Source organism: Monopterus albus, unplaced genomic scaffold (genome assembly GCF_001952655.1).
Source record: "Monopterus albus unplaced genomic scaffold, M_albus_1.0 scaffold16.1, whole genome shotgun sequence".
Taxonomy (NCBI): Eukaryota; Metazoa; Chordata; class Actinopteri; order Synbranchiformes; family Synbranchidae; genus Monopterus; species Monopterus albus.
In genome coordinates this window covers 5,883,097-5,905,931 of record NW_018127896.1, presented here as the reverse complement: position 1 = coordinate 5,905,931, position 22,835 = coordinate 5,883,097, and the positions used below count along the sequence as shown (strand labels likewise).

Sequence of the window (22,835 nt, the reverse complement as noted above, 5' to 3'; positions counted from 1 at the left end):
TTAAATTGCTGAAAAGTCCCTTTAAATTAAGAGGTTTAAATGGTTTTTTTATGTTTCTCAATTTTTTAATCCTGTTTGAGAGACCTGAAGTCTTGTATTTTTATTTCTTTATCGCCTTCTTCTCACTCATAAAGGAAATGCTGTCAAGATGCAAGATCATCCACATTGACTCTGAAGACAGTCATGCAGATTTATATATTTTTTTCAGAGTTTTTTTTTTTTGTTTATGTAATCGCATGAGCAGCTGACTTGCACGTCCATGATGTTCTCCACCATTACACGGATTTAATAATTGTAATCTGATGTTTACCTTTTGCATGCAGAGTCTGAACCACTGGAAGCAATTGTAGCCTACATTAAAAGTAACTCTCCGATGTTGCAATGTTTTCCATGTTTTATCCGCTGGCGTAATGGTACAAATGGTGTGGTTGTTTTGCTTTTAGACTTTAACCCAGACTGAATCAGTTTGACTTCCCAGTCGCCTTTTCTCTTATCCCTCGAAAACACACTGGTGCTGGAGCGCAGATGTGTTGATAGCATAGGAATAGGTTCTTAGGACTGTGAATAGGCTGTGCTTTAGCAACCTGCAGTGTTATGGGGCACTGAAAGGATAGCTGTAATTGGACTACATGCACACGCCCACACACACACTCTACAGGTACCCAGAGAAAGGCAAGAAGATACCCAGATGAAAGGATAGAAGAAATTGGGCTCCACACTCTCCAGCTCCAGCTCAAAGCCCTATTCACAGCTGTTTTATTGTTAGTTTTTTTTCTTTTCCCAGAACCTTTTCATTCCCCCCCATTTTCCTCTCTTTTTTCCTCCATCTTTCTATTGTTTGATCCCCATCTATCTATCCCTTTCACCTGATGCAAGATCAGAGCATAGGATATTATGGGCTTTCTAACAGCCTCTCTCTCTTGGCAACAGGCCCTTTCTCTCTGTGACTGACAAGCAGTGAGGTTTAGATGGGCTAATGTAGGGCAGGCTTAGCTTGGAGACCAGATAGCATCGCTCACAGCCTTTAGTATGCCATGCTAGCTTTACTCCCCCTGCACACTCGGGCACACACACACACACACACGTGCACACAAAGCGTGGCACATTTCACTCATGGCTTGGGGCTTGTGAGGCCGTGAAAAAGGGAGAGGGTGGAGGGTTTGGGGGTTGATGGCTCATGCATGTGTGTATGTGTGGCTTCAGAAACACACGCACACTTGTAAATGTATAACCACAGCTAAACTCAGGCTCAAACTCACAAGGAAAATCTTTGTGGAAGTCACGTTGCCTCCCCAGGGCGGGAAGCTAGAGAAGGGAATAATATCTCAAGTTGTTCTTCTTACTCCCTCTCTCTCTCTCTCTCTCTTACCACTGCCCCCGCCTTCCTTCCATCTTCTTCCTCTGCCTCCCTTCATCAGCCATCGTTCGACCTGCTCACACGTGAAATTAAAGGCAGAGTCTGTCTAATCCGGCTAGGAGAGAAGCCTTCTCCCAGCAGCTCAGAGGCTGAGACAAGCAAGTGACCTTCAGAGGAAAACAGACACTTAAACGTTAGTTAATGTGGAGAACGATATTACTTGTAAAACCACAGACTTGGTTCGGCAGGACAGGAGAAGAGGAGAGAGGAAAAACTCTGGAGAGGGAGAAAGAGAAGAGCAAAGTGAGAGAATATGGAGACGAGGGAAAATTAAACCAAACTAAAAAGTGATAAAGTTCATAATTAAGTTTTATCTGCAGGGGGGATTGATGTCCGTAATGCACAACGTGATGCAGGCTCCTTTGTTCCCCGCAGGCACAGAGGGTTTGGGCTTCACCGTGGTAACCCGGGACACGTCTGTCCATGGGCCAGGGCCAATACTGGTGAAGAACATCCTATCACGTGGCGCAGCAATCAAAGATGGCCGCCTGCAGCCTGGAGACCGCATCTTAGAGGTAAGACACACCTAAGCCTGAGAAATAATTTTTTTCTTAATTTTGGATGAACTCATCCTTAAACCACAGAAGTGTCTACTGTATGTAGGATTGCCTACTAGTCTAATTTAATATGCGTTAGTGGAGCACTGCCAGTGGGTAAGACACACTAATTCACTCCTCTGCGTGTATTCTTTTGTGTGGCTGTGTAGGTGAATGGAGTAGACATGATGGGCCGTAGCCAGGAGGAACTCGTGGCCATGCTGCGCAGCACCAAGCAGGGAGAGAACGTGTGTGTAGTGGTGGAACGGCAAGATGACATCTTCCTGCCTCGAGAACTGGTAATAGAGTGTGCACAATCAAAAACCCAGGATCCATGTGCTCGCCCAGCTTACCATACCTTCACACAGTGTCCTTTCTCTCTTCGTCTTTGGCCTGTCAGTGATTTTTGACACTTTTGTGATCATTTGTTTCCTTTGTATGCAGTGGTTTTGTTTTGTTTTGTTTTTTACATTTCCTGCACATTGTGTCACTTTTTCCATTTTTTCCCCAAAGGAGCAAACCTCTTTTTGTCTGTGCCCTTTTGCCCTTAAACACCACACGCAGACACACCCATGAACACACCCAGGGCACGCTCTGGCTTTCCTGTCCCACTTTTTTTGTTGACACAGCAATGCCAAAGGAAGTCACACACTTACACAAGCCACAGTGGCCCACCAGGAAGTGTGTGAACATGTCCCTGCATGTTGACATGCTGCGGGTGTTAAGTGACTGTTTACTTGTAGTGGCTGATGGGGTCATAGGACAGCATCAGGGCTGTGAAACTAACACAGTTTGCACTTCACAGGGGATCTTTTATCAATAAACGGACACTTATAAACTACATACACATGGTCAGGTGGCCCCCTGAAAGTCACTTGCTCTCTGTAAATGATGTTTTCACTGATTCATTTCTGTTCTCTCCCCTCTGTCCTCTGTGTTATTCTGATTATTCCCTTTCTGTTACTTCAAAGAGCTGTGAGAGGGACACGCCAGGCTTTGTAGTAACTGATGCATATTCACACCAAGTTGACACACATGCACACAAAATCCTACTGTAGTCCTTGATACCAGCTTGAACACAAGTGCTCTCTCTCTCTCACACGCACACACGTGCACAGTTGAACACATCCCACAATCTTTAAACAGCCAAGTTACTGCTTCCGAAAATAGTTTGCCCTCATTAATGGTCCAGCAGATTTGGCATAATAAGTGCACTTTGAAGAGCCTCTTCAGTCTTCCTCTAATACTTGCTTGTATTTGTGCATTAGAGAGGGACTTAAAGAGAGAGAGAGACTGGTGGAAAAGGAGAGTGAGAGAGAGAGAGCCTTCTCCCCCGTCTCTGTTGCCCCTGTTGAAGTTGTTAGTGTCCCATGTAATCTGACCTGTCTCTGCAGCACAGTCCACAGCCTCAGAGAGGGTCTGATGTCCCCTAAATACACACACACTCTCATATACACTTTGTTTTCATTTCTTGTGGGGACTTTATTCATTTTCTGTAGACTTATCCTAACCTTAACCATACTCACTAATTGCCTGACCCTAACCCTAACACCTAACCTTAAACCATGTTGCCACCCTAAAATTCTGTGATTTCTCTGTAGAAACCAGCCTCTGGTCCCTACAAGGATGGCCAAGTCCCCACAATGTGGGTGTGTTAACAGATTTTGGTGCCCATAATGAAAGTAATACAAAGGCATATATACAGATGCACATAGATACACCACACACAAGGGCTCTAGAGGTTCTACATCAGAAATCAAAGGATTACATAAATACACAGATGAAGAAACTGCCACAGCCACAAAGAAATCATTAAAAGATGCCAAATGAGTGCATGCAAACACACATGAAGCACGAACTGTACAAGAAGCAGCACCAGACAGATGTAGATAGATGACTGCTTCAATCTACAGTAAACTCCATCCCCAACTTTAGAAAATCTATACCCTGCTCCAAAATACAGACCAAGAAAGAACATTTTCTGCTCTTGTCTTTGCTTTCTCTTCCCTCGCCTGTTTTAAATGGCTCAACTCTTTCTCCTGCTCCTCTCAGGTGGTAAATTGTTGAGGTAAATTATGTGAAGCACTAACAAGGAGCGGCTCGTGATGATTTGGTTGCCAAAAGATGTAATGATGGTGGAGATGCATTAAGTAGATGTGGCCATCTGCCTCTTGTCATATGAAAATGTTTATCTGCATGTCTGACTTGCTGTGGGTGCTCATGAATATTTGGTAATGTGTTGGAGGCAATAATATCTGTTAAATACTTGCTTTATGCATCCACAGAACTCCATACTCATCCTGCTGCCATCCTGCTGGATTTACAGTATACTCTCTGCTCCAGCACTTGTTATTTCCCTTGTAGTAAAGTAGACTTAGCTGAACTGCTCATTGATTAGCTTCAGTAGAGAGAGTGTTGATGTTTCATGAGCAGCGTGTGGGTCTGTGAAAGCATTTGGCAGTGCTTGAAGGCATACCGGTCTCTTTCAGTCAAAAGAATAGCAATAAAGCCTGTGAATTAGCCTCATTATTAAGACACAATAGGACAGATTTTCTACCCCACCTCCTGTACTCTCACACCCTGTCTAAGTAATTAAAAAGTGATAATTTCTAATCGCAGTGTCATTTCTGTCAGCACTTCTGCATCTCCTCTGCCAGGTGGTTTCAGTATTTTATGGAGCCTTGTTTTGTTTCACAGGTGTAGATGAGAGAGATGCTTTGAGATGTGGAGAATTTTTTGTGTGGGTGTTATGGCAGGAGTGTGATGTTTGTATGATTGAAAGTGTGTGTCTGTGGCAGAAGGATGAGTTTGCCAAGGACAGGATGGACGGGTCACCCTGCACATGGTTGACCCTCAGCTACCAGCAAGCCTAGGCCACTTCGCAGGAACAGGGGTCGTCAGGCAGAAAATGATTTTGTTGTTTTACTGTTTTCTCTGTGGTCAACTTTTCCTCTCTGTTGTCTTCTTTTTATTTTTCTACTAAAACTGTTTATATTTGTCCTTTTTTCTCTTTCTGTCAGTCTTCAGCTCTTTTCACTTTTTTCTTTTCATTGTCCTTCCTCCCCCTCCAGCACCCACCAGACTTATCCCTCAATCAGTCATTTTACTTTCCTTTCTCCTCATTGTGAGGTAAAGGTGTAAAACTGCAACGAGGCAGACATTTAAGACGATTAATTGGCAGCTCCATCGTCGCCGTTGAGCGTGGTGAGATCTCATCTTAATTGAATGTCGCTCTCACTGCTAATCCTGCTGCTTTGAAACCCCCCATTTAGAAATCCTCTGTGACAAAAGGCTCTGTGTAATCATTATGTATCGCCCCCTTCTCGCTGCCCACCCTGGGGTAAGAAAATGCTCCTCTTTGTCTCCTCATTTGGGTGTTGAAGAGGGTGGTCTCTCTCCTGGCTAAAAGCTTGTTAAAGAACCATTGCTCAGGGCTAACAACGGAGGGAGGAGGGGACATAGAGTGGGGTCAGCCTGCCTCAGCCACCCTGGGGACACAAAGTACCCCCAAGGAAAGGGCATTGGGGGGGGGGATATCCGACTGTGTGAGAGTGCCTGAATACTTTTGGATGCCACTGAGATTCACTTGGTTGTGTCAATAGATTTAAAGCAGCAGTGAGGTACAAAAGTAAACATGTTCAGTTTGTCGGACTTGACGTTTTAATAACTTTCGAACATCTTTGGTTTGTTTTTAGTGCTGTCAAAGCTGCTGTGCTCTGATTTGGCCTCCTTTACCTTGTGAAGTATTTAAACCCTGGTTGCCTGATTGCACATACACTGAGAATCAGTGTGTTACAGGGCATTAGGGTTTTCTTTATTCTGATGCAGACTGACTTCCACGTTGAGCTCCTTTACCTTCACTGCTCGAGAGCTCTGACTCACACTTTAAGTCTCTTAGCCTAAAGGTTGTACCAGGCTGTTGTTTTAATTAAGCACCTAGACAGAGCAGTGCAGAGTAGTGCTAACACGGGGGAGACGGAATTTTGGGACTGAAGGATCATAGTGAAGTTGAGCTTCTACAGTCATGATTTATGCAAAAAACACTGGAGGACATATTTGACTCCCACATTCTTCAACGCTGTACCATGATGAGAGAGGAAATGTGAACATGGATTCTTGATTCAGTGACTGATGTAAGGCTCTCGCAAGCCTGGTATGGGTACTCACATCTTTCAAGCTGTGACAACTGATATGGCAGGTATAATGTATATGCATATTCCTACATAATTCACTTTTACATTTATTTTTTTTATTTCTGAGTCACAGTGGAGTGTGTGTGGCTGTTGTCTTTATCATATTTCCTCAGTTGAATGAAGGTATGAGTGGGGAAAAAAGAGCCGATGCATACACACACACACCCTCTTAACCTTCCATCCCTCCTCTTCAAAGAAAAATAAGGCTTGGGGGTGAAGTGGTGCACAGGCGCCTCCTCTCCACAGGTCCTCCTTTCCCTGGTTGACTGGGCTTGGCAATTTTCCTCTGCTCTCCATTTTGCTATTCTCTAATGACAGACATTTTCCTTTTCTCTTTTGTTGCCCCCCCAAGTTGGTTCACTGTTGCTGCTGCCACGGTCATTTTCTTCACATTTAATAGCAGTGGGTGAGTGGGATGGGTGGGTGCGAGATGTGGAGAGAGACCTGTAGAGGCGAGTGATGGAACAGGGGGAGAGAGAATAGAGAGCTGTACAGTAAGATGGAGAGATTATGTTGAAATGTAAAGAGTGAGGAGGGGTGGGAGTGTGAACGAAGGAAGCGGGTATACCTCAGGGATGGGTTATTAGTTTTAAATGCTCCTCTGCGCCTCCATCCTCTCCTTTCCTCCACCCTTCCTCCCCACTCTACTGCAGCAGGTGGTATGAAAAGGTTATTATGTTTCCTTTAGAAATGTCTCGCTCTCCGTCTGCACCTTTCATCTCCAAAAGGAATAATCTGTCTACAGCAGCTTTCTTCTTTTCTTGCCACACCTTCATCTCTTTTCAGTACACAGTACCCGCTCCCCTCTTCCTTGTTTTCTTTCTCTTACTGTTGTGCTTTTTTCTTCGTTTCTTCACAGCCGTCTTTCATCTGAATATGTAATCATTTTCTCTTCTCCTTCTTTCACTCCCCTTTTATGGTTTTTAATGCTGAGTATAATCAGTGTGGTGTAGGAGCATGCATTACTAGTCAGTGCATTAGACATGGTGCTCCTTCCTGAATGATCAGCAATCATACACAGCTATTATTATTTAGTAGGTGTCTGCATGAACAGGCCTTTTCTGTTTAGAACAGTAGGTTTTTCCAAATCATGCCAAGACAAATCCTAACCCGGGTAAAGGTCTTACGTGCTCGTATATATTAGGTCTCCTTCCTGTTTTTCAGAAAGGTGGGGAATCCAGCAATCTTGTGTTGGAAGATGGCCGTGAGCAGCTCATGTATGAGATCCCCCTCAATGAAACGGGATCAGCAGGCTTGGGGGTCAGCCTGAAAGGCAACAAGTCCAGAGAGACCGGAGAGGACCTGGGTATCTTTATCAAGTCCATTATCCATGGAGGGGCCGCTTACAAGGTATGGAATGCACTTCTGCAGTGCCACGTGGGCCTTTCAGCAGCCACTTGTGGAGGCCTTTAGTGTCCATCTGAATTAGAAAACATGCAATCCATGTATACCAGCAATTTTGGTTTTTATGGCAAAAATAGAAAAAATGGAAACAAAATATAAATGAAATCTTGTAGAAAGATGCTTAGAAACTGTAAAAATGTGGCCTGTCTGTGCGTCTCTCTAGTGTCTGTGTCTCTACAGCATACAGTCCCAACATGCCTCATTAGGTTTTTATCATCACAGAATCCTTTTGGTGCTTTAAAGTGCTCCTTAAAAATACATTAAACATGAGAAATGACAAGTATTACAGGAACATTTTTAGAGCCACACTCAGAAGTGTGTTTCTCTTCTGGTTTTAGCTAATCAGAGGTTCTTTGAATTATCATTCTATTGAGAACCACCACTTGAGCCTTTTTCTTTCTATGATCTTAGAAGCAGTGTTGTGGAGATTTTTCTTTTTCAGTCTTTTTGTTTATGTTCTTTTATTCTCTTTCCCCCTTTTTCTGTTTTCTTTTTCTGTCATTTCCTCTCATCTCTCTTCCTTTGCACTTCTCGCCTGTCTCATTTCCTCTCTTTCTCCAAGGCCACAACCTTTCTCTCTGCCCAGCTGCCCTCAACCTTTGACTCCCATTGACCCCAAGCAGCCTTGTCACATCAGCACTGCAGCGGTCTTATCTAAATCACTCAGCGGTCACTTCAAATTGTGAGTGCATCAGGGATAAAACATCCTGTTTCAGCACTTTGGAGATTCCTCCACTTGGTTTCAATATCTCTGTCCCTTCATCCCCCTCGTTGCTTCTCCTAGATCTGCATGGCGCACCGGAGGAGGCACACAGATGAGTGTGGCATTGTAGATAAACGGTTGGTCTGGGACCAGGGCAGCCAGACAGTGGCTCCCCAGTGCCTTCAGAAGTAGTTTTTCAGCAGCTGCTGATGTAGATAGTGCTCCAACAGAAAGGCCCAGTAAGATCTCCTTCTAACTGCAAAACAGGCTTCTAGGACAAGACATCACATAAGAGGAGGAAAGGCATGAAGGAAGAGAGACAGGCAGTAGCGAAGGAGCCCATTGAAAAAAGACAGCGGGTGAATGAGTGCGAGAAGGGTGGGAATATACAACGGAAGAATTGAGTGGGGTCCGACAATAGAGATGTGGAAATAGGTGGAATAAGAGGAAAAAGAGAAAATTGAAAAGTGGAGACACTCAGAAAGAACACAATACATAAGGGTGGGTTGGTGTATGCGTGTGTGTCTCCTCCTCAGTGTTGATGCATGATAATGAAAAGCAGCTAAGGGGCCTGATGAGACACTGCAGTACCAGGCTGCTACAGAGGAAGGAACCCAGGCATCCTCTGAGTCTGACTGACACACATGGACACACAAACACATCACTCACACACATCACACAGCAGGCAAAAAAGGGAGCAGATGAGGAAGAGGCATGGAGAGATCTAACCTATTTCCATTAAAGAGTTGTGGATGCTGTCAGAGCCCAGGGCCTTAGTTATATAAAATGTTCTTTGACTTTTTCCTCGATCCTGTCATATGATCATTTCAAAGAGCATGCTAAAGAAAACAAATTAAAATTACATGTAGTGTGCTGCTGCTTACACTGAAAATGAAGAAATGAATATCAGCAACACCTGCTGGTTTTGTCATAAGCATCTATTTTTGATGACACCTTTGGATTTGATGCAGCCCCAAAAAATGTGTTTGTGTGTGGTGCCATCCCAGTCTGCATTTGAGGTCAGCCCAAACAGTGCTGCCTTATTAAGATGGGGTCAGAGGGCGGTGCTGACCATAATGGTCCAATCATTGTGCCATGCACGCTGAGACAGACTTTAGCGTGTGTGGGTCTCAGCATGGTCGTTCTTTTTTTCCATTTTGCCTTTGCATTGCTCTTGCCTGGCCGCTTTCTCTCCCTCCCTCTAGGGCACTATTCTGCTTTGCCTCTCTACAAGAGGCTGCTATTTAAAACACTTAGAAGTGATTTAGTGCCCACAGAGCCTATTACATTAGCTGCTCTATGTATTTATCATGGCTCTCCTGCTCTTTGCAGATTGCTAACTCTACAATTTTCTTGCCTTTCCCCTTCTTCCATTTTCTTCTCTGCGCTCTCTCCCTCTCTCTTTGTCATCCCCTCTCATACATTTCATATCTGCTCAAATTTTTCTTCTCTTTCCTCTTCTCTTAATTGGTGACCTGTCTTGTGTGTCTTATTTTATATTGTATACGATGTGTGCTTTGTACGCCTCTCTTTTTTCCTACCATATTATTTTAATATAATTTATTGACATGGCCAATCAAGAGTGCCTGCAAAATGCCTCTAACTCTGTTATTTTTTGTGATACTAGTTCAGATAAAACAAACTAGGTGGCTTTTGCAAATCAATCGGTTTGATAGCACTCCCAGTAACATAAACAGTATATTTAACTGCCAAGTCACCTCTTGGCAGGTAAGCTGACTTTAGGTGGTTATTTCCCCTGTATTCACGTGCGGTGAATACAGCTTCATTGTTTCCTGACAGGATGGTCGGTTGAACATAAATGACCAGTTGATAGCAGTAAACGGTGAATCGCTGCTTGGACGCTCCAACCACGCTGCCATGGAGACACTGCGACACTCCATGTCGGCAGAGGGAAACGCCAGGGGCACCATTCAGCTCGTAGTGCTTCGAGTCTCCGGACAGGTACAGCAGGTGTTGTATCATTTCTGGAATATAATGGAATACTGAGTGCTGGAATACTGAGCACTGGAATCCAGGCAGGGAAAGTTTCATGGGCGCAGTAGTGTACATGTTTCACATTTTATTCGATTGTAAGTCACAGTTTTGGCTGTTAGGAAGACGACATTAGCAGAAGGGAGTGACAGTTTGAGGCCATGGAAGTGCTCAGGCTTTATTTTGAGAAGTCTTGGAATAATCATATAACACAATGATAAAAATGTTCTTTTTGTTAATAGCATCAGCATCAAGCCTTAATACTCAGTCCAACAGAGGGGCCACTAATGACTGTTTGTCGATTAATCTATAGCTATTTTACAGATTAGTCGATTAATCAAAACAATTAATTTTCCTCCAGAATTGTACGTTCCAACAAACACAACATCTACGCACCATAGACAGTATAAAGAAGGCACAAACTCGGCACAGGCACCATCAGTCAATGTAGAACAACCCTAACCATTTTCTCATACACTTATTCAGTGGAAATTCAAAGGTACAGTAGCAGCCAGAAGACTTTATGGTTTTAATAATGACTTTAGCAGCTACAAGGACAAAAGATATTAAAAAGCTCTCCCTACTAATTGTAATTTAATAAACATGGATAGACAACACTTCGTAGTGTAGCCTTTTCTGGCTGTGCACCATGCAGAACAGTGCCTGTGGGTTTTCTCTTCAGGTGCTCGTGCATAGCGCTAGTGTTTCTGTGGTATGCTAATGAAACTTTGCACAGTACACAAACTGCCTTTTTGTCTTCTCATAATTTGACGTACTCCCATGCTTTCAAAGGCTTGGGTCTTTGGGAATTTTTACACTGAACCTCTTTTGCAAACAAATTGGACTCTGCCTCAGCCGCCATGATTTCTATAAACTGTAGCACTGGCCTGAGCCAAAAATTCCTACGTAGTGATTTTTTTTGCTTCTTCTGTGGATTTTACTGGCAGTTGGCAACCAGCCACATAGTGGCTAAAGAAAAACACAGTTTTAATGATTGATTAAAGTGTTTTAGAGGTCAAAAGCTCATAAAAATTAAAACAGTTGTCAGATAAAAATATTGATATTGTTTAGTGTTTGCCCCCAGTACTCTTCAGAAAATCTATTGCACTTAAATCTGTTACACTTCCTCTTAACAACAGGCTCTATCCCTGCTACATACTGCAGTTCTTTGGTGGATGTGGTTCAGCATGTTAAACTTTTTCGATTGACTTTGGTTAGATAAGTTTGATTACATCAAGAGAGAATGCTTATGAATTATGAAATCTGCATATCCTGATATGTTTCAGTATTATTCACAAGTATTTACCACAGTTTTCACAGCAAAAACATTGATGTGTCATTCACTTAGGATCATTCTACTCTCCTGTTACAATTATTTGAGGAAAGAAACTCTGCTCTATATACTGTATATGCAGCTGCCCTCCCTACATGTGGGTTTAAAGTATGACATAAGGAGAAAGGACTTGATAAATTTCAATATAAACCCAATTTAACAAATTTTAAAGTGATAAATAAGGTGCGCTTTTTATCTTCCCATTATTCAGAGAGCCTTCAGCTCAGTTATTGCTAATACAGCTCCTCTTCTCACAATATAAACCCAGTTGGATAAAAATAAAGAAGACATCAGAATAAAGGGTACCTTTATGACAGTGGCTGTCGTGCTGTATGATATGTTTGGGTGTGAAGTTGGTGATTTAACAGTCTTAAGATTAAGTTGACATGCTATCAAGAAAAGCAGGTCGCAGCTCAGTTTCTTATTCTGGAGCCCTTTGATAAAGCGTGTGGTTGTTAATTGACACAACAGTGGCTGTTGCAAAGTGTGTAAACAGTTGCACTACTCTGTGAACAACTGAAAAATCCTCAGCTACCCTGTCCACTGGGTAATATTAAAAAACAGTTCATTAATTTTTCATTTTTTTTCTCAAAATTATACATGCTTTGTTTTACTGTGGCTTTCAACAGATGGGCAGTGCCAACCCTGCACTAAGCACAGCTACAAATGTCTCCACTGCCAATCAACACAATACCCAGATGGGCTCCAGCAATCAGGTACGAACAGGCGATGCCTGCCAGCAGCAGCCGCCGCCACGCTGCTGCTCCTCCTTCATCCCCACACTGAGGAGGCAGGCGTCCGAGCCCCTGCCTTACAGCAACAGGCAGTGTTACACACAGAGGCCAGGGGTTGTGCACACCAGATACACCTGTGGGTTTCATCAAAAGGAAAGGGGTAGTGGTTACACATTTGGCTTTACACAAAGGGATAATGAAGAACAGGGAAACGCACACAGTGATGCGTACAGACCAGCTATGAGGTACAGGTTTGGATTTGTCTCCCCCAGCCAGACACTGAGCAGCTTAAACACACACACCCAAGGAAAATCAAACAGAGAAAGGTATGAATATGGATACACTCAGGGACACACATGCAGCCGAATGCCTGCCGACATGCAGGACCTCACCATTCTCGATAACACACACAGTCACATGTTTGCTGAAGCTCAGGGCAACACACACAGCCACAAGTCCAGGCTCACATTCAGCCACACACTGGACACCAACCACAGTCACGACAGCTCTCAGAGTGACAGTTACACAGGAAACATCAGAGCAATGGCAGAGCAGATGTATGGAGACCCGCCCACAACCAGATTACTGACCCACAGTCATAACAGAAATGCTCACAGATCTGCAGACATATTTGTAGACTCGCATTCACATAATTTTTACAACCAGGCTCTCACCAGACAACACCACCTCCGGCTTTCTGGTGGACTCTGACACTGTGTGTGTGTGTGCATGCGAATGTGAGTGTTTTAAAACAGTTTTTCAGACCTGCAAATTAAGAACATTGTTGAGCTCTTGCAGATGGTTCAAAGAACACATTTGCACATTGTAAAATTCAAAAAGGGGATAAACCAAAAGACTCAGGGAAAACCATGGGTTAAATTGGTGCAAAATGTATTTTCTGACTGTTTCAGTCTATGTGACATCATGGATGGTTCATATAATTTTATATTATTAATAGAATTGTCCTCTTTTGTACTATAATGTTTTTACCCTAAACTTGATGCAATACTAAATTCTTCACTGTGTTCAACTCTTACTTCACTGCAAACTTTAAAAACTGAATGTGCTTTCTTGCTCTATTTGTGTAACATTTTCTATTAACTTATCCTTTTTAACTTTTCATATTTTTAAGGGAATGTACTCTCACTTTCCTGTCTCACCTTCCTGTTTCTCCTCTGTTAAATAAAGCTGATCTGAAGCCTCCTGCATTGCTCCTCTGCCTGTTTTTCTGTTGGGTTTTCAGTGGCTGCCTTCTCCTTTGATTCTTGCCCTGTTTATTATATTTGAGTCCCTGTCCCCTCAATTTTGACCTCAGTGTCTCATTTTTTTCTGCCTTTTCCTTATCTCGTTACTTGCTCCAAATAGAAACCAGGATGAAGTTAAACAGCTACAAAGTGAGGATTCGATTTTGAACATAAAGAGGCCACATAAATCACACACCAAGAGTCAAACATTCACAGCCATATAGTGAATGATGAACATATTTAATGGAGTAGAACACCAGTCCTCTTCAGATCGGATCAATGTGTGAAAATCAGACTGCCCAGAATGTGTTAACCCTTGCTTGTTTTTACCTTTCTTTGTTGTGTTGAAGTGTTGTTGAGAGGAATAAACAACTATTCCCGTGAAAGTCTTAATAGTCCCAAAAGATTTCTTACTTTGCTTCTGCAGTTTCTTGAATTAATGATGGTAAACATTGCTAGCGACATTAGAATCCCTGAGAAAGTCACACTAAAAGTTGTGTTTATCTACTGCTTGAAAAGAAGCACAAATATCCGTCTGGATGGACTGATGAAGATGTCAAGCGTGCCAGACGGTGAAAAGCCGGCTGTTTCTTAGTTAAGTCTGTCTATTCAGCTCTGTGCTGAACCATGACTGATTAATTTAAAAGCTTAAAAGATGTTTCACAGCAGCTAAAGCAGATGCTTAGTGATTGTGTGTGTGTGTGTGTGTGTGTGTATGAGGGTTGACTCCCCATTGTGATATTTCCATATCATCTGTGCATTGAAGCCTGTGGTTAAATGCTGTCAAACCCAGTTCAAAGTTCAGTCTATATCTGCATAGTCCTCCTCCTGCCATCACTAAGTAGCCAGTCTGGTGACACCATGTGATTAAACAAGCGCTCCCTAAAGCGAAACACACCGAGCCTCTTAACATCCCTGCTTTCTCTCACCGTCTCTGTGTAGAATTAAGTTGATAAGAGATTATAACGCCAGTAAGTGTCTTTATAGCTCTAGGGACGGCCGTGTGTGCCAGTTCACCTTTGACCTGACTGACAAGACTAATACACACCAAAACTAACAAAAGGCAGATATGTAAATAATAGGAATAGATGGTAGTTAAAAAAAAAAACACAACACAGTTTTCTGTTTGTTCATTTATGTTGCTGTTTTGTTGTCCGTCCCAAGCTGAGTGACGTGAGTGGGGTGGGTGACACAGTAGGGTGAGCCATGGCGAAATCTCTTAAGAAGCCTATTGTATGCAGCTATGGGTTGCCTCCAACAGCAGCTGCATTGGTTGGGGTAGATGGAACCCCCGACTCTGTTTGCTTATTGTTGTGGGATTAAGATATCTGACTGCCTCTCAGCTTTAGGCAAGCCATCAGTTTGTGGAGACCGATGGATAGAGGTACGGGGGCTGTGATGGCACCTATGTGTTACTGGCACATGCAGAAGAACTGTCAGAACTTTGTGTGCAAATGCAGGCAACCCACATGTATGAACTCTGTGATTGACAGTTAGGATGTGGTGACATATTAAGAGGTATGTTTGGTACTAATGATACCCCAGGGACTCATGACATTGTGAATACACTCCACCCAGTGCTTTGATATGAGGAAGCTATGGGTACACCTGTCATTATATTATATATTATTATAATAAGTGTGCTTACCTGTGGGTCTGTTTTTGCTGGCTTTGTATTTGTGTGACAGCTGTAGCTCCTTTATTTTTGACCAGACAAGGCTTCTTTCATCCTCCACCAGCACTGATTCCCACCACCATCACCAGGCTTTATCTCCATCTGTGGGGTGGGAGTCCTTTGAAGTACTGCATGGTTGTTCAATAACATGCCTGTCAGTGCTCTCAGGATTATCTTAATTGCTGTTTTCAGTTGTGCACGGGGAGAATTGGCTTTTGTGCAGTTACACATTATAGGAACCAGTTCTCAAAATAATTGCCAAAGGGATATCAAAGTACTACATACTGTATATATCCAGCCTTTATTTTTAACCCATTTTCTGTGATCCAGACTCATTTAACAACACTGGCAGCAGTGCAGAGACATCGGCTTCTAAAGGCTTTGAGCAGGATTGACCTCACTAACTAATCGGAGATTTTCTGCTTGATCTGGACGTTTTGTTGCATTCTCATTTATTACAATTTAATAATGACGAGCTGAGAAGAGTGTGGGGACCATAGCAGGTCATAGTAGTACTACCTTAAGTTACATACTGTAGCTTTAATACTAACTAGATCCAGGAGAAATGCCAAAAAGTTTAGGCTGTTTGTACAGCAGATTAGAGAGTGTTTTGTGAGCATCATTTCATTTGTAGGGTCCCTTTCATAAAACTTGTTTCAAATGTTGCTTTGCTACCTTGGATAGTAAGATTGGATTAGCATTGATTTTCAAAAAGTCCTGCCTTTGATGGTGGCTGCTGCTAGCTAATATTTGGTGTCACTGTGCTCCCAAAGTTATCCATATTAATTCTATATATACCAGCAATGAATTTTTAATAGCCATTTTCAATCTCCCTCTTGATCTCTTTGTGTGTTGACAGGATACTTGGGGCCATGATGCATACCAGAGGTCTGCAGGACTCTCCAGACCCGCAAAAACAGAGCACACCATGAACGGTGCCAGTCACGCTCCAATGACAAACATCAACTCTGGAAGTGGTGAGCATACAGCCGTGCACATCAACAACTCGCACTCTGCATATTATTTGTCCATTTAAACTGTCAGATAGTCAACATTAGGCTTGGAGTGTTTGTGTACTCCAGTTATCTGCAACTGAGTGTGTACACATAGTATGCTTACAGCCCATGTGTGTATGCTTGTACAGTATATGTGTGTCTGTTTGCAATTGCTGCACAGCATGACATCCAGCTAAGGCTCCTGACATTGTTCTTTTTTTTTAAGGTCTTTGTAGCAGCCACCCTAAGCATCTTATAGCACTCCATTAGAAAACAGTCTTTTCCAAGCTTTGTCTATTGCTTTTCACTGCATTATTATAGCACAAAGAGAAGTCATTAACTATGTTTTTCTGATCACAACGCTTGCTTTTCATGTGCAAGAGATCTGACCTTAGAATCATTACACTGATGAAACAGCTTTTAAGTGGGCCAGATTTGCATACAGTCTATTGTGCAGCATCTATGCTGTTGTGTAAAAAAAAAAAAACTGTTTTAAATTCATGCTTTATCACATTCTCGTCTCCCCCTTCCCTCATTTGCCTGAGATGCAGAGTTGGAGATGCTTTTCTTATTGTCAGTTCTCCATCAGACTGGAGTGCCAGTACAGTTAGTCATTTTGTACAGAAGGAGTTTCAGCACAAAGGCTTTACAGTGGGGAAATGATGCACTGTCAAGGTTTATGGAAATGTTGGAGAAGGAGTTGCAATAAAATTAGGTGGCTTTTTTTATAGAAATTATTACTTTTTGTGCTTTTGTTTTACATGAATGTGCATGGTGTATTGGGTGTTTGTGTATTGTAGGTGTGTGTGTGTCTTTGATGTAGAGCTTAGACTTTCTGTATGTCTGACCCTGTTAAGCTCTTTATTGACAGTATTGATCCTCAAATCAAGGCAACTGGTTTTGTCTGATGTCTGTATTTGAACATGTGCAGTGTCTTGTCACAGCTGATTAATATCAGTAAATAAATCAAATATTCAGGATCATGAAACATTTATGATCCAGCTGTGCATGTTATTTGAAACTTTTATTTAGCTTTTGTTGCCTACAGACAACTTTATTTTTGATGTACTGGGTTGTTGTGTTTCCCTCAGCTCTATATTCCACTGTGACCACCAATGGCAGCTATGAGGATGAGGAGCTGGAGGAAGGCTTCATCTCGTCGCCCTCCCCCAGCACTGTGGATGAAGTAAATGGAGACTTACCAATTACTTTCCGAAAGCCCAGGTAATGCCCATTCACACTGCAGCATCAGCACATGCTTAAACTACACACAGGGGCAAGACTTATTATATTGTAATGGCACTCTTAATATGGGTTGCTGTGTTATGAGATAAAGAAGAGCCTTTACACTAAATATTACAACATACATATGCATTATTTACACTGTGCAGTCTAATTGCAGTAGCCTGTTTGCATTATGCATTAGTTATTATGATGATAGCATAACAGAGTTAATTCATTTGGAGTCAGTGTTCTGCTGTACAATCACACTGACCATGGCTACACTGTTTACACATCAGAAAATGTTTGTGATTGTTTAGGAATATAAGAAAGTAAGTTTAGGATTATATGGTAAGAAAATGTGGATGTTGATTAATTGATTCTAATCAATTGCGACTGATGTTTTGCAGTGAGTTTCAGAAGCCGCCTTACAATGCCAGACAGCTGCCCAGTAACTACGACAACACACCTCGCAACAGAGCTTCCAAAAGCATGGACCTGGGTGAGTGCACACACTCGAACCCTTTAACATTGAAAGAAGCTGCTGTTTTAACTTCTATGATTTAACCGTCTATGATTGAACATGTTTTCTGGGACAGAAATGCGGAAAATATATCATCTGTACCATCACAAACCAGCCTCACATATGTGTCTAATCACACACACTCAACCGTGACAGCGATCACATGCCTCTTATCAGTACATTTGTTTGTTGTGATACGTAGCCCTCTCCTATTATCCCTGGCCTGAGGGGATTTGACCTACTGAACTCATAAACCCAGGGGCATTCCAGCAGACTGGAAGACTGGTGTCTGTGTGTGTCCTTTCTGTTTGTGTGTGAATGAAAGAAAAAGGTTTACAATCTTACGGTTTGCTGTGTACATGGAAGGCAAAAATGAAGGGGCTTATTTCTTCTTGTTAACCTGTGCTGACCCTACCTTGACTCCTTTTCTCTCTATAACATTTCATTTTTATCTCTCACTTTTCTCTGTTTTTAAACTTTTTTTTTTTTTAGTTTTTTAGCAGAAGATCAGTGCACTTTTTTCCTTCCTCACCCTATGTTTTATTTCTATTTCTGAGCATTCTCTTTCTCACCAGAAAACCAATGAGCTTATTGGTCTAGCTCTCCCCTATCTCTCTCTCTCTTCCCCACCTCTCTGATTTCCAATCCTGGTTCATTAGGTTCAGTGGATTGGCTTTCTTCCTGCAGCACATGCCTCTGCCACCCAAGCTGATTGGTTTTCATTATGGACAAGGGTGTTCTGTACACGCAACTGCACGCACACACCCTACTCTATCCCAATGTGGACCCACTCCAGTGCCCACCACTGTCTATCTCCCCTCACTGGCTTCTCCCTCTATCTCTGGCCATCCTCCATTTCAATCTATATTTTCCTGCCTTTTTTATGTTATCTCTCTGGTTTGATTCATCCCTTCCCTCTCTGAGGTGTTCAAGGCTGAAACAAGGTAGTTAACAGAGCTCTGTGTGTATGTGTGTGTGTGTGCATGAGTAAAGATGGCAGTAGCTCTGAACACATACAAGACCTCAGATGCTGACCTCATCTAGACAGTTTGTATTTAGAGAACCAAATCCTTTTTTTTCTTCTTCTGTAGAGTTTCCCATATGTCCGTCTTTATGCATCTTAGCTTTAGTAGTGCCACAGTGCAGGTTAGCTTACATTAAACCACTTGACAGATAAAGGAGAGCTGGTTTTATTGACCTTGGACACCTTAGCAAATAGTCTGTTGACTCAGAGCTTCCACTCACACAGAGAAATCCTCACACACAATGTCTGCCCATGCTGAGATGAATAGTGGAGTCACTGACATTCTAGCTACACTCAGGATTTGTTCCAAAGAATCTTACAATGATGTCTCAGTTTTCTCTACTGCATCACGAGCTCCTGAAAGCGCCAGTAGGAAGGGCTTTTGCTTTTACTTGCATATTTTGCAAATATAAAAGATAAAACACTCCAGTATAGAACTTTTTCAGGCAAGTGTGACAGTGAGTCTCTCGCAAATTGATTCCCTCGCAAATTGATTCCACTGGATGAGTGATAATGGCTAAAAAGCTATAATTTAAGTAGCTCAAATAGCATTGAAACATTAGACCTTTTAGGAACCGTGTGGCCCATGCGCTAGTTTGCAATCCAAGTCATGAGGTGTGCACTAGCTCAGGTTGAATTAAAAATAATCTGGGTAATTGAGTAGAAAGTACCTGACTTCCATCATTATTCATCCCCTGACCCCGTGCTCAGTGGACAACAGATATGTTCTGTTGCATTCACCTGTGATTAGTGCACAACGTCGTCTTCACTCAGTGCAATGTTCTGCCTGATTTGGTGACACCTGCGGTTACCATGGTAATACTAAGTACGGTTTAATGCTTTTGCAAACACATGTTGAGCTACAGTATGTACAGTAGTTACGTTGTCCAATATTAGAGTAAATATACAGTATATGCTGTACCACTGCAAGGCAGCTAACTGGAGGTTAAAAAAGACATTTTACATGTTTAGCCTTCCACTGTGGCAGGGGGAGACAAACTTGGCTGCTGGCCATGGAGACTTTTATATTTCCTCCACAGAAAAGGAGGCGTTTCATTATCTGGTAGGGTCATGTGGCCTGGAATAGTTTTTTTTTTTTACAGACTTTAAAAGTATTATTTTTATTTTATCTGGCACATACACAAGAAAGATAGCTATGTTCCTTTGTCTTGGTGGCCACAGATGTGCCTCTGCAGGACATTGTTTTATGAAGCAACCTCTTTTGATTTCATGTTGATTGTCACTGATTGTGTTTTTTTTTTTTTCAAGCCATTTTTCCAGACGCACGCTGTCACACTGCATCCGTCTCTTCTTGCTCTCTCTCCGCACTGCTTGTCACTTTTTTGGTCTATCCTCTTTCTCCATCCCTCCAATATTCTTTCTTCATGTCATTTTCTCGCTCCCTCACCAATCTGTCTGCTGGGAAAATTGACCTCATAAAAAATGAAAACGATTATTTAAGAGACATAGCAGCAAAATGAAAACTTATTATTGTATCCCACGGTGCACCACCTGTGGCGGCTGCTGCTGAGTAGTTAGATTAGGTGGTGGTGGTTGGGGGTGTCTCCTTGTTTTCTTCTTCCTCCTTTTATTATTTCTCTCATTGTTTAACCTCTGTTCTCATTTTCTCTCACTATCACAATATCTGTCTTTGTTCTGACTTCTTTCTAGTTCATTTCCTCTTTCAGTCTGTCATCTTGTCCCTTGCTCATCCTCTCCTCCTGCAAGTCATTTGCAGTATGTACCAGCACCAGTAGATACCCTTTACAAAGCACTGGAATTATGTATCTTCTACTCTGTATTTCAGTGTGTGTGGTTTCTAGTAATATTGGTATTTACTGTGTGATTTTGTGTTTTTTGTGTTGTAGTGGCTGATGAGAGCAATGTGAGATCGCTGGTTGGACAGAGGAACGGTGAGCGTTTGATATAATTAAAACACACACGCATACACACTGAGAAAAAAATGCAGCTTTTTTATTTTTGACCCATCGATCTGCCACAGTTCTCTACTTCTCACCCTTCCTGCACAGTGCAACATTTAAACGCCTCCATGCACAAAAACCAGTTCTCATTTTGTGTTTCCTTTTTTTATCCTTATTTCTCATTCTCTTCTGCCTCCCCCTCCTTCCACTGCCAGGCTGACAAAAGCTGAGTTGTGAGGCACTTAGTGTCTGAGCTCTCACTGCTTTATAGCTGCCCAGGTCAGCAGGCCCACAGTGTTCAATCCTCACCCAGCTGACAGCAGCTATATTGCATTACAATGGCTTCCACTTCAGTTATTTCTCCACACTCAGTTCCACCATGTTTTATTTGCAAAATCTGGTTAAGGCTAAAATATACAGTCTGTTTTACTGGTTTCTATTTTGAGTGACATTATGCTGTAGTGCTTTAAAGTGCTGTGTGTCCCATTCATTTGTGACTGCAAGACCCACCATGACTAAAGCCTCTTTCAGACATGTGACTTGTTATGCAAATGTGATGGCAATTTAACATGTCAGTCTGGAGTCTGAGTAAGCAACAAGTCAATTTCACATTACATTACTTCTACGGGCCCTGATGGTAGTCTGACTTGATCACAACAAGTAACACTCCTCTATATTTTCCATATTCATTCATGTGAACTCTGTAGATGAATGAATACATATCCAGCAAAATGTTTTACTTGCATGAGAGCAACGGTTAGGGTAAGTCTCCCAGGAAATAAATATAGGGAACGAATGTAGTCAGTTATGTCTTCGACAGAAGAATAAGCTCTAAAATCCATCAGTGATGCAGTTCTAAGTTTCACATCGCGGCTCCTTTTGGCGCACCAGGTGTCAAATATCGCAAGCGTTATGCCGGTGGAATAAAGCTGCAAGGAATATTTATATAACAGATGCCTGTGTGAGCAATGTTACATATACTGTGTCTGAACAGAGCTTTGTTCCCTCCATAAATTCAGACTTCAGAAACAGAAAATGTTTAGAATAATAGCTCACAACATTAGAAAAATGTAGAAACACAACGGCTGGAACACATGTATGCTTAGCACCAAAGATGGTGAAAAAATATCATAAATTTAACCAGCTGCCCTTTTATCATGTGCGATCTAATTAAAAGACTTGAATGGCACTGTAATGCAAAATTTTTAATTAAATTTGTGGAAAAATAATGGACTATACAGTAGTAAAGCCTATGGTAAGGGTTTGATATTGACAGATATTGACAGCCACTCACGACAATATAAATTGTATAGACATAAAAGATTGCTTTAAAAGTTATTGTGGATTGTACTACGTATTCTGCTGCATGAAGGACAGATTGCACTGTGATAGAACCACATAGGGCAGTGGTGAATTTCCAGATAGAACTCCTCCTGCATTGCTTCTCAGTGGCCAACGCTGAAAGTCTGCTTGTTCTGGGCATTTCCAGTACCAATAGAAATCTGTGTTTTGCTGTTAGAGGCTGCATGCTCAGTCAACCATCTGCCAAAGTTGTGATTTTAATTGATACAGTATAGTGTGTCTCATTTAGAACACCCACTGTATTTTTAAATGACAACAAGGCTTTTGGAAGAACAGAATCATGATCAGAGTTTTACTTCTGATGTTGGGAGGTGGGCCTGGCGTCCTTCCTACTTCCATGTCTGTGTTACACACACACACACACAGGTTCACCGATCTCTTAAATCCACCTGCTACAGCCAACTAAGCCTGTTGCAGGTGGAATACAAATGGCCCGAGCACCATTTCCGACCTCAAATTCCCCACACTCAGCAAGTGGCTTCACTTCCACCCTCCTCCTCTCCTCCCTGCGAGCCCCCCCCACCCCACCCGCCTCCCCCCCCGTGCATTTTTTTGCA

General features: G+C 42.3%; 1 protein-coding gene across 5 annotated transcripts in view; it reads left to right on the top strand.

The window, feature by feature from the left end:
- The window catches only part of pard3ba (par-3 family cell polarity regulator beta a), a 131,528-nt gene that overhangs the window by 43,526 nt on the left and 65,167 nt on the right, over positions 1-22,835 (top strand). For 2 of the 5 annotated variants that reach the window (XM_020592177.1, XM_020592176.1), the window contains exons 9-17: positions 1,793-1,932; positions 2,124-2,252; positions 7,311-7,496; positions 10,054-10,224; positions 12,208-12,294; positions 16,091-16,208; positions 17,318-17,450; positions 17,858-17,949; positions 20,863-20,907. In XM_020592177.1, the coding sequence (XP_020447833.1) occupies positions 1,793-1,932; positions 2,124-2,252; positions 7,311-7,496; positions 10,054-10,224; positions 12,208-12,294; positions 16,091-16,208; positions 17,318-17,450; positions 17,858-17,949; positions 20,863-20,907 (1,101 nt within the window). The remainder of the gene's footprint in view (positions 1-1,792; positions 1,933-2,123; positions 2,253-7,310; positions 7,497-10,053; positions 10,225-12,207; positions 12,295-16,090; positions 16,209-17,317; positions 17,451-17,857; positions 17,950-20,862; positions 20,908-22,835) is intronic. The other 3 variants (XM_020592178.1, XM_020592179.1, XM_020592181.1) reach the window with 3 other exon arrangements.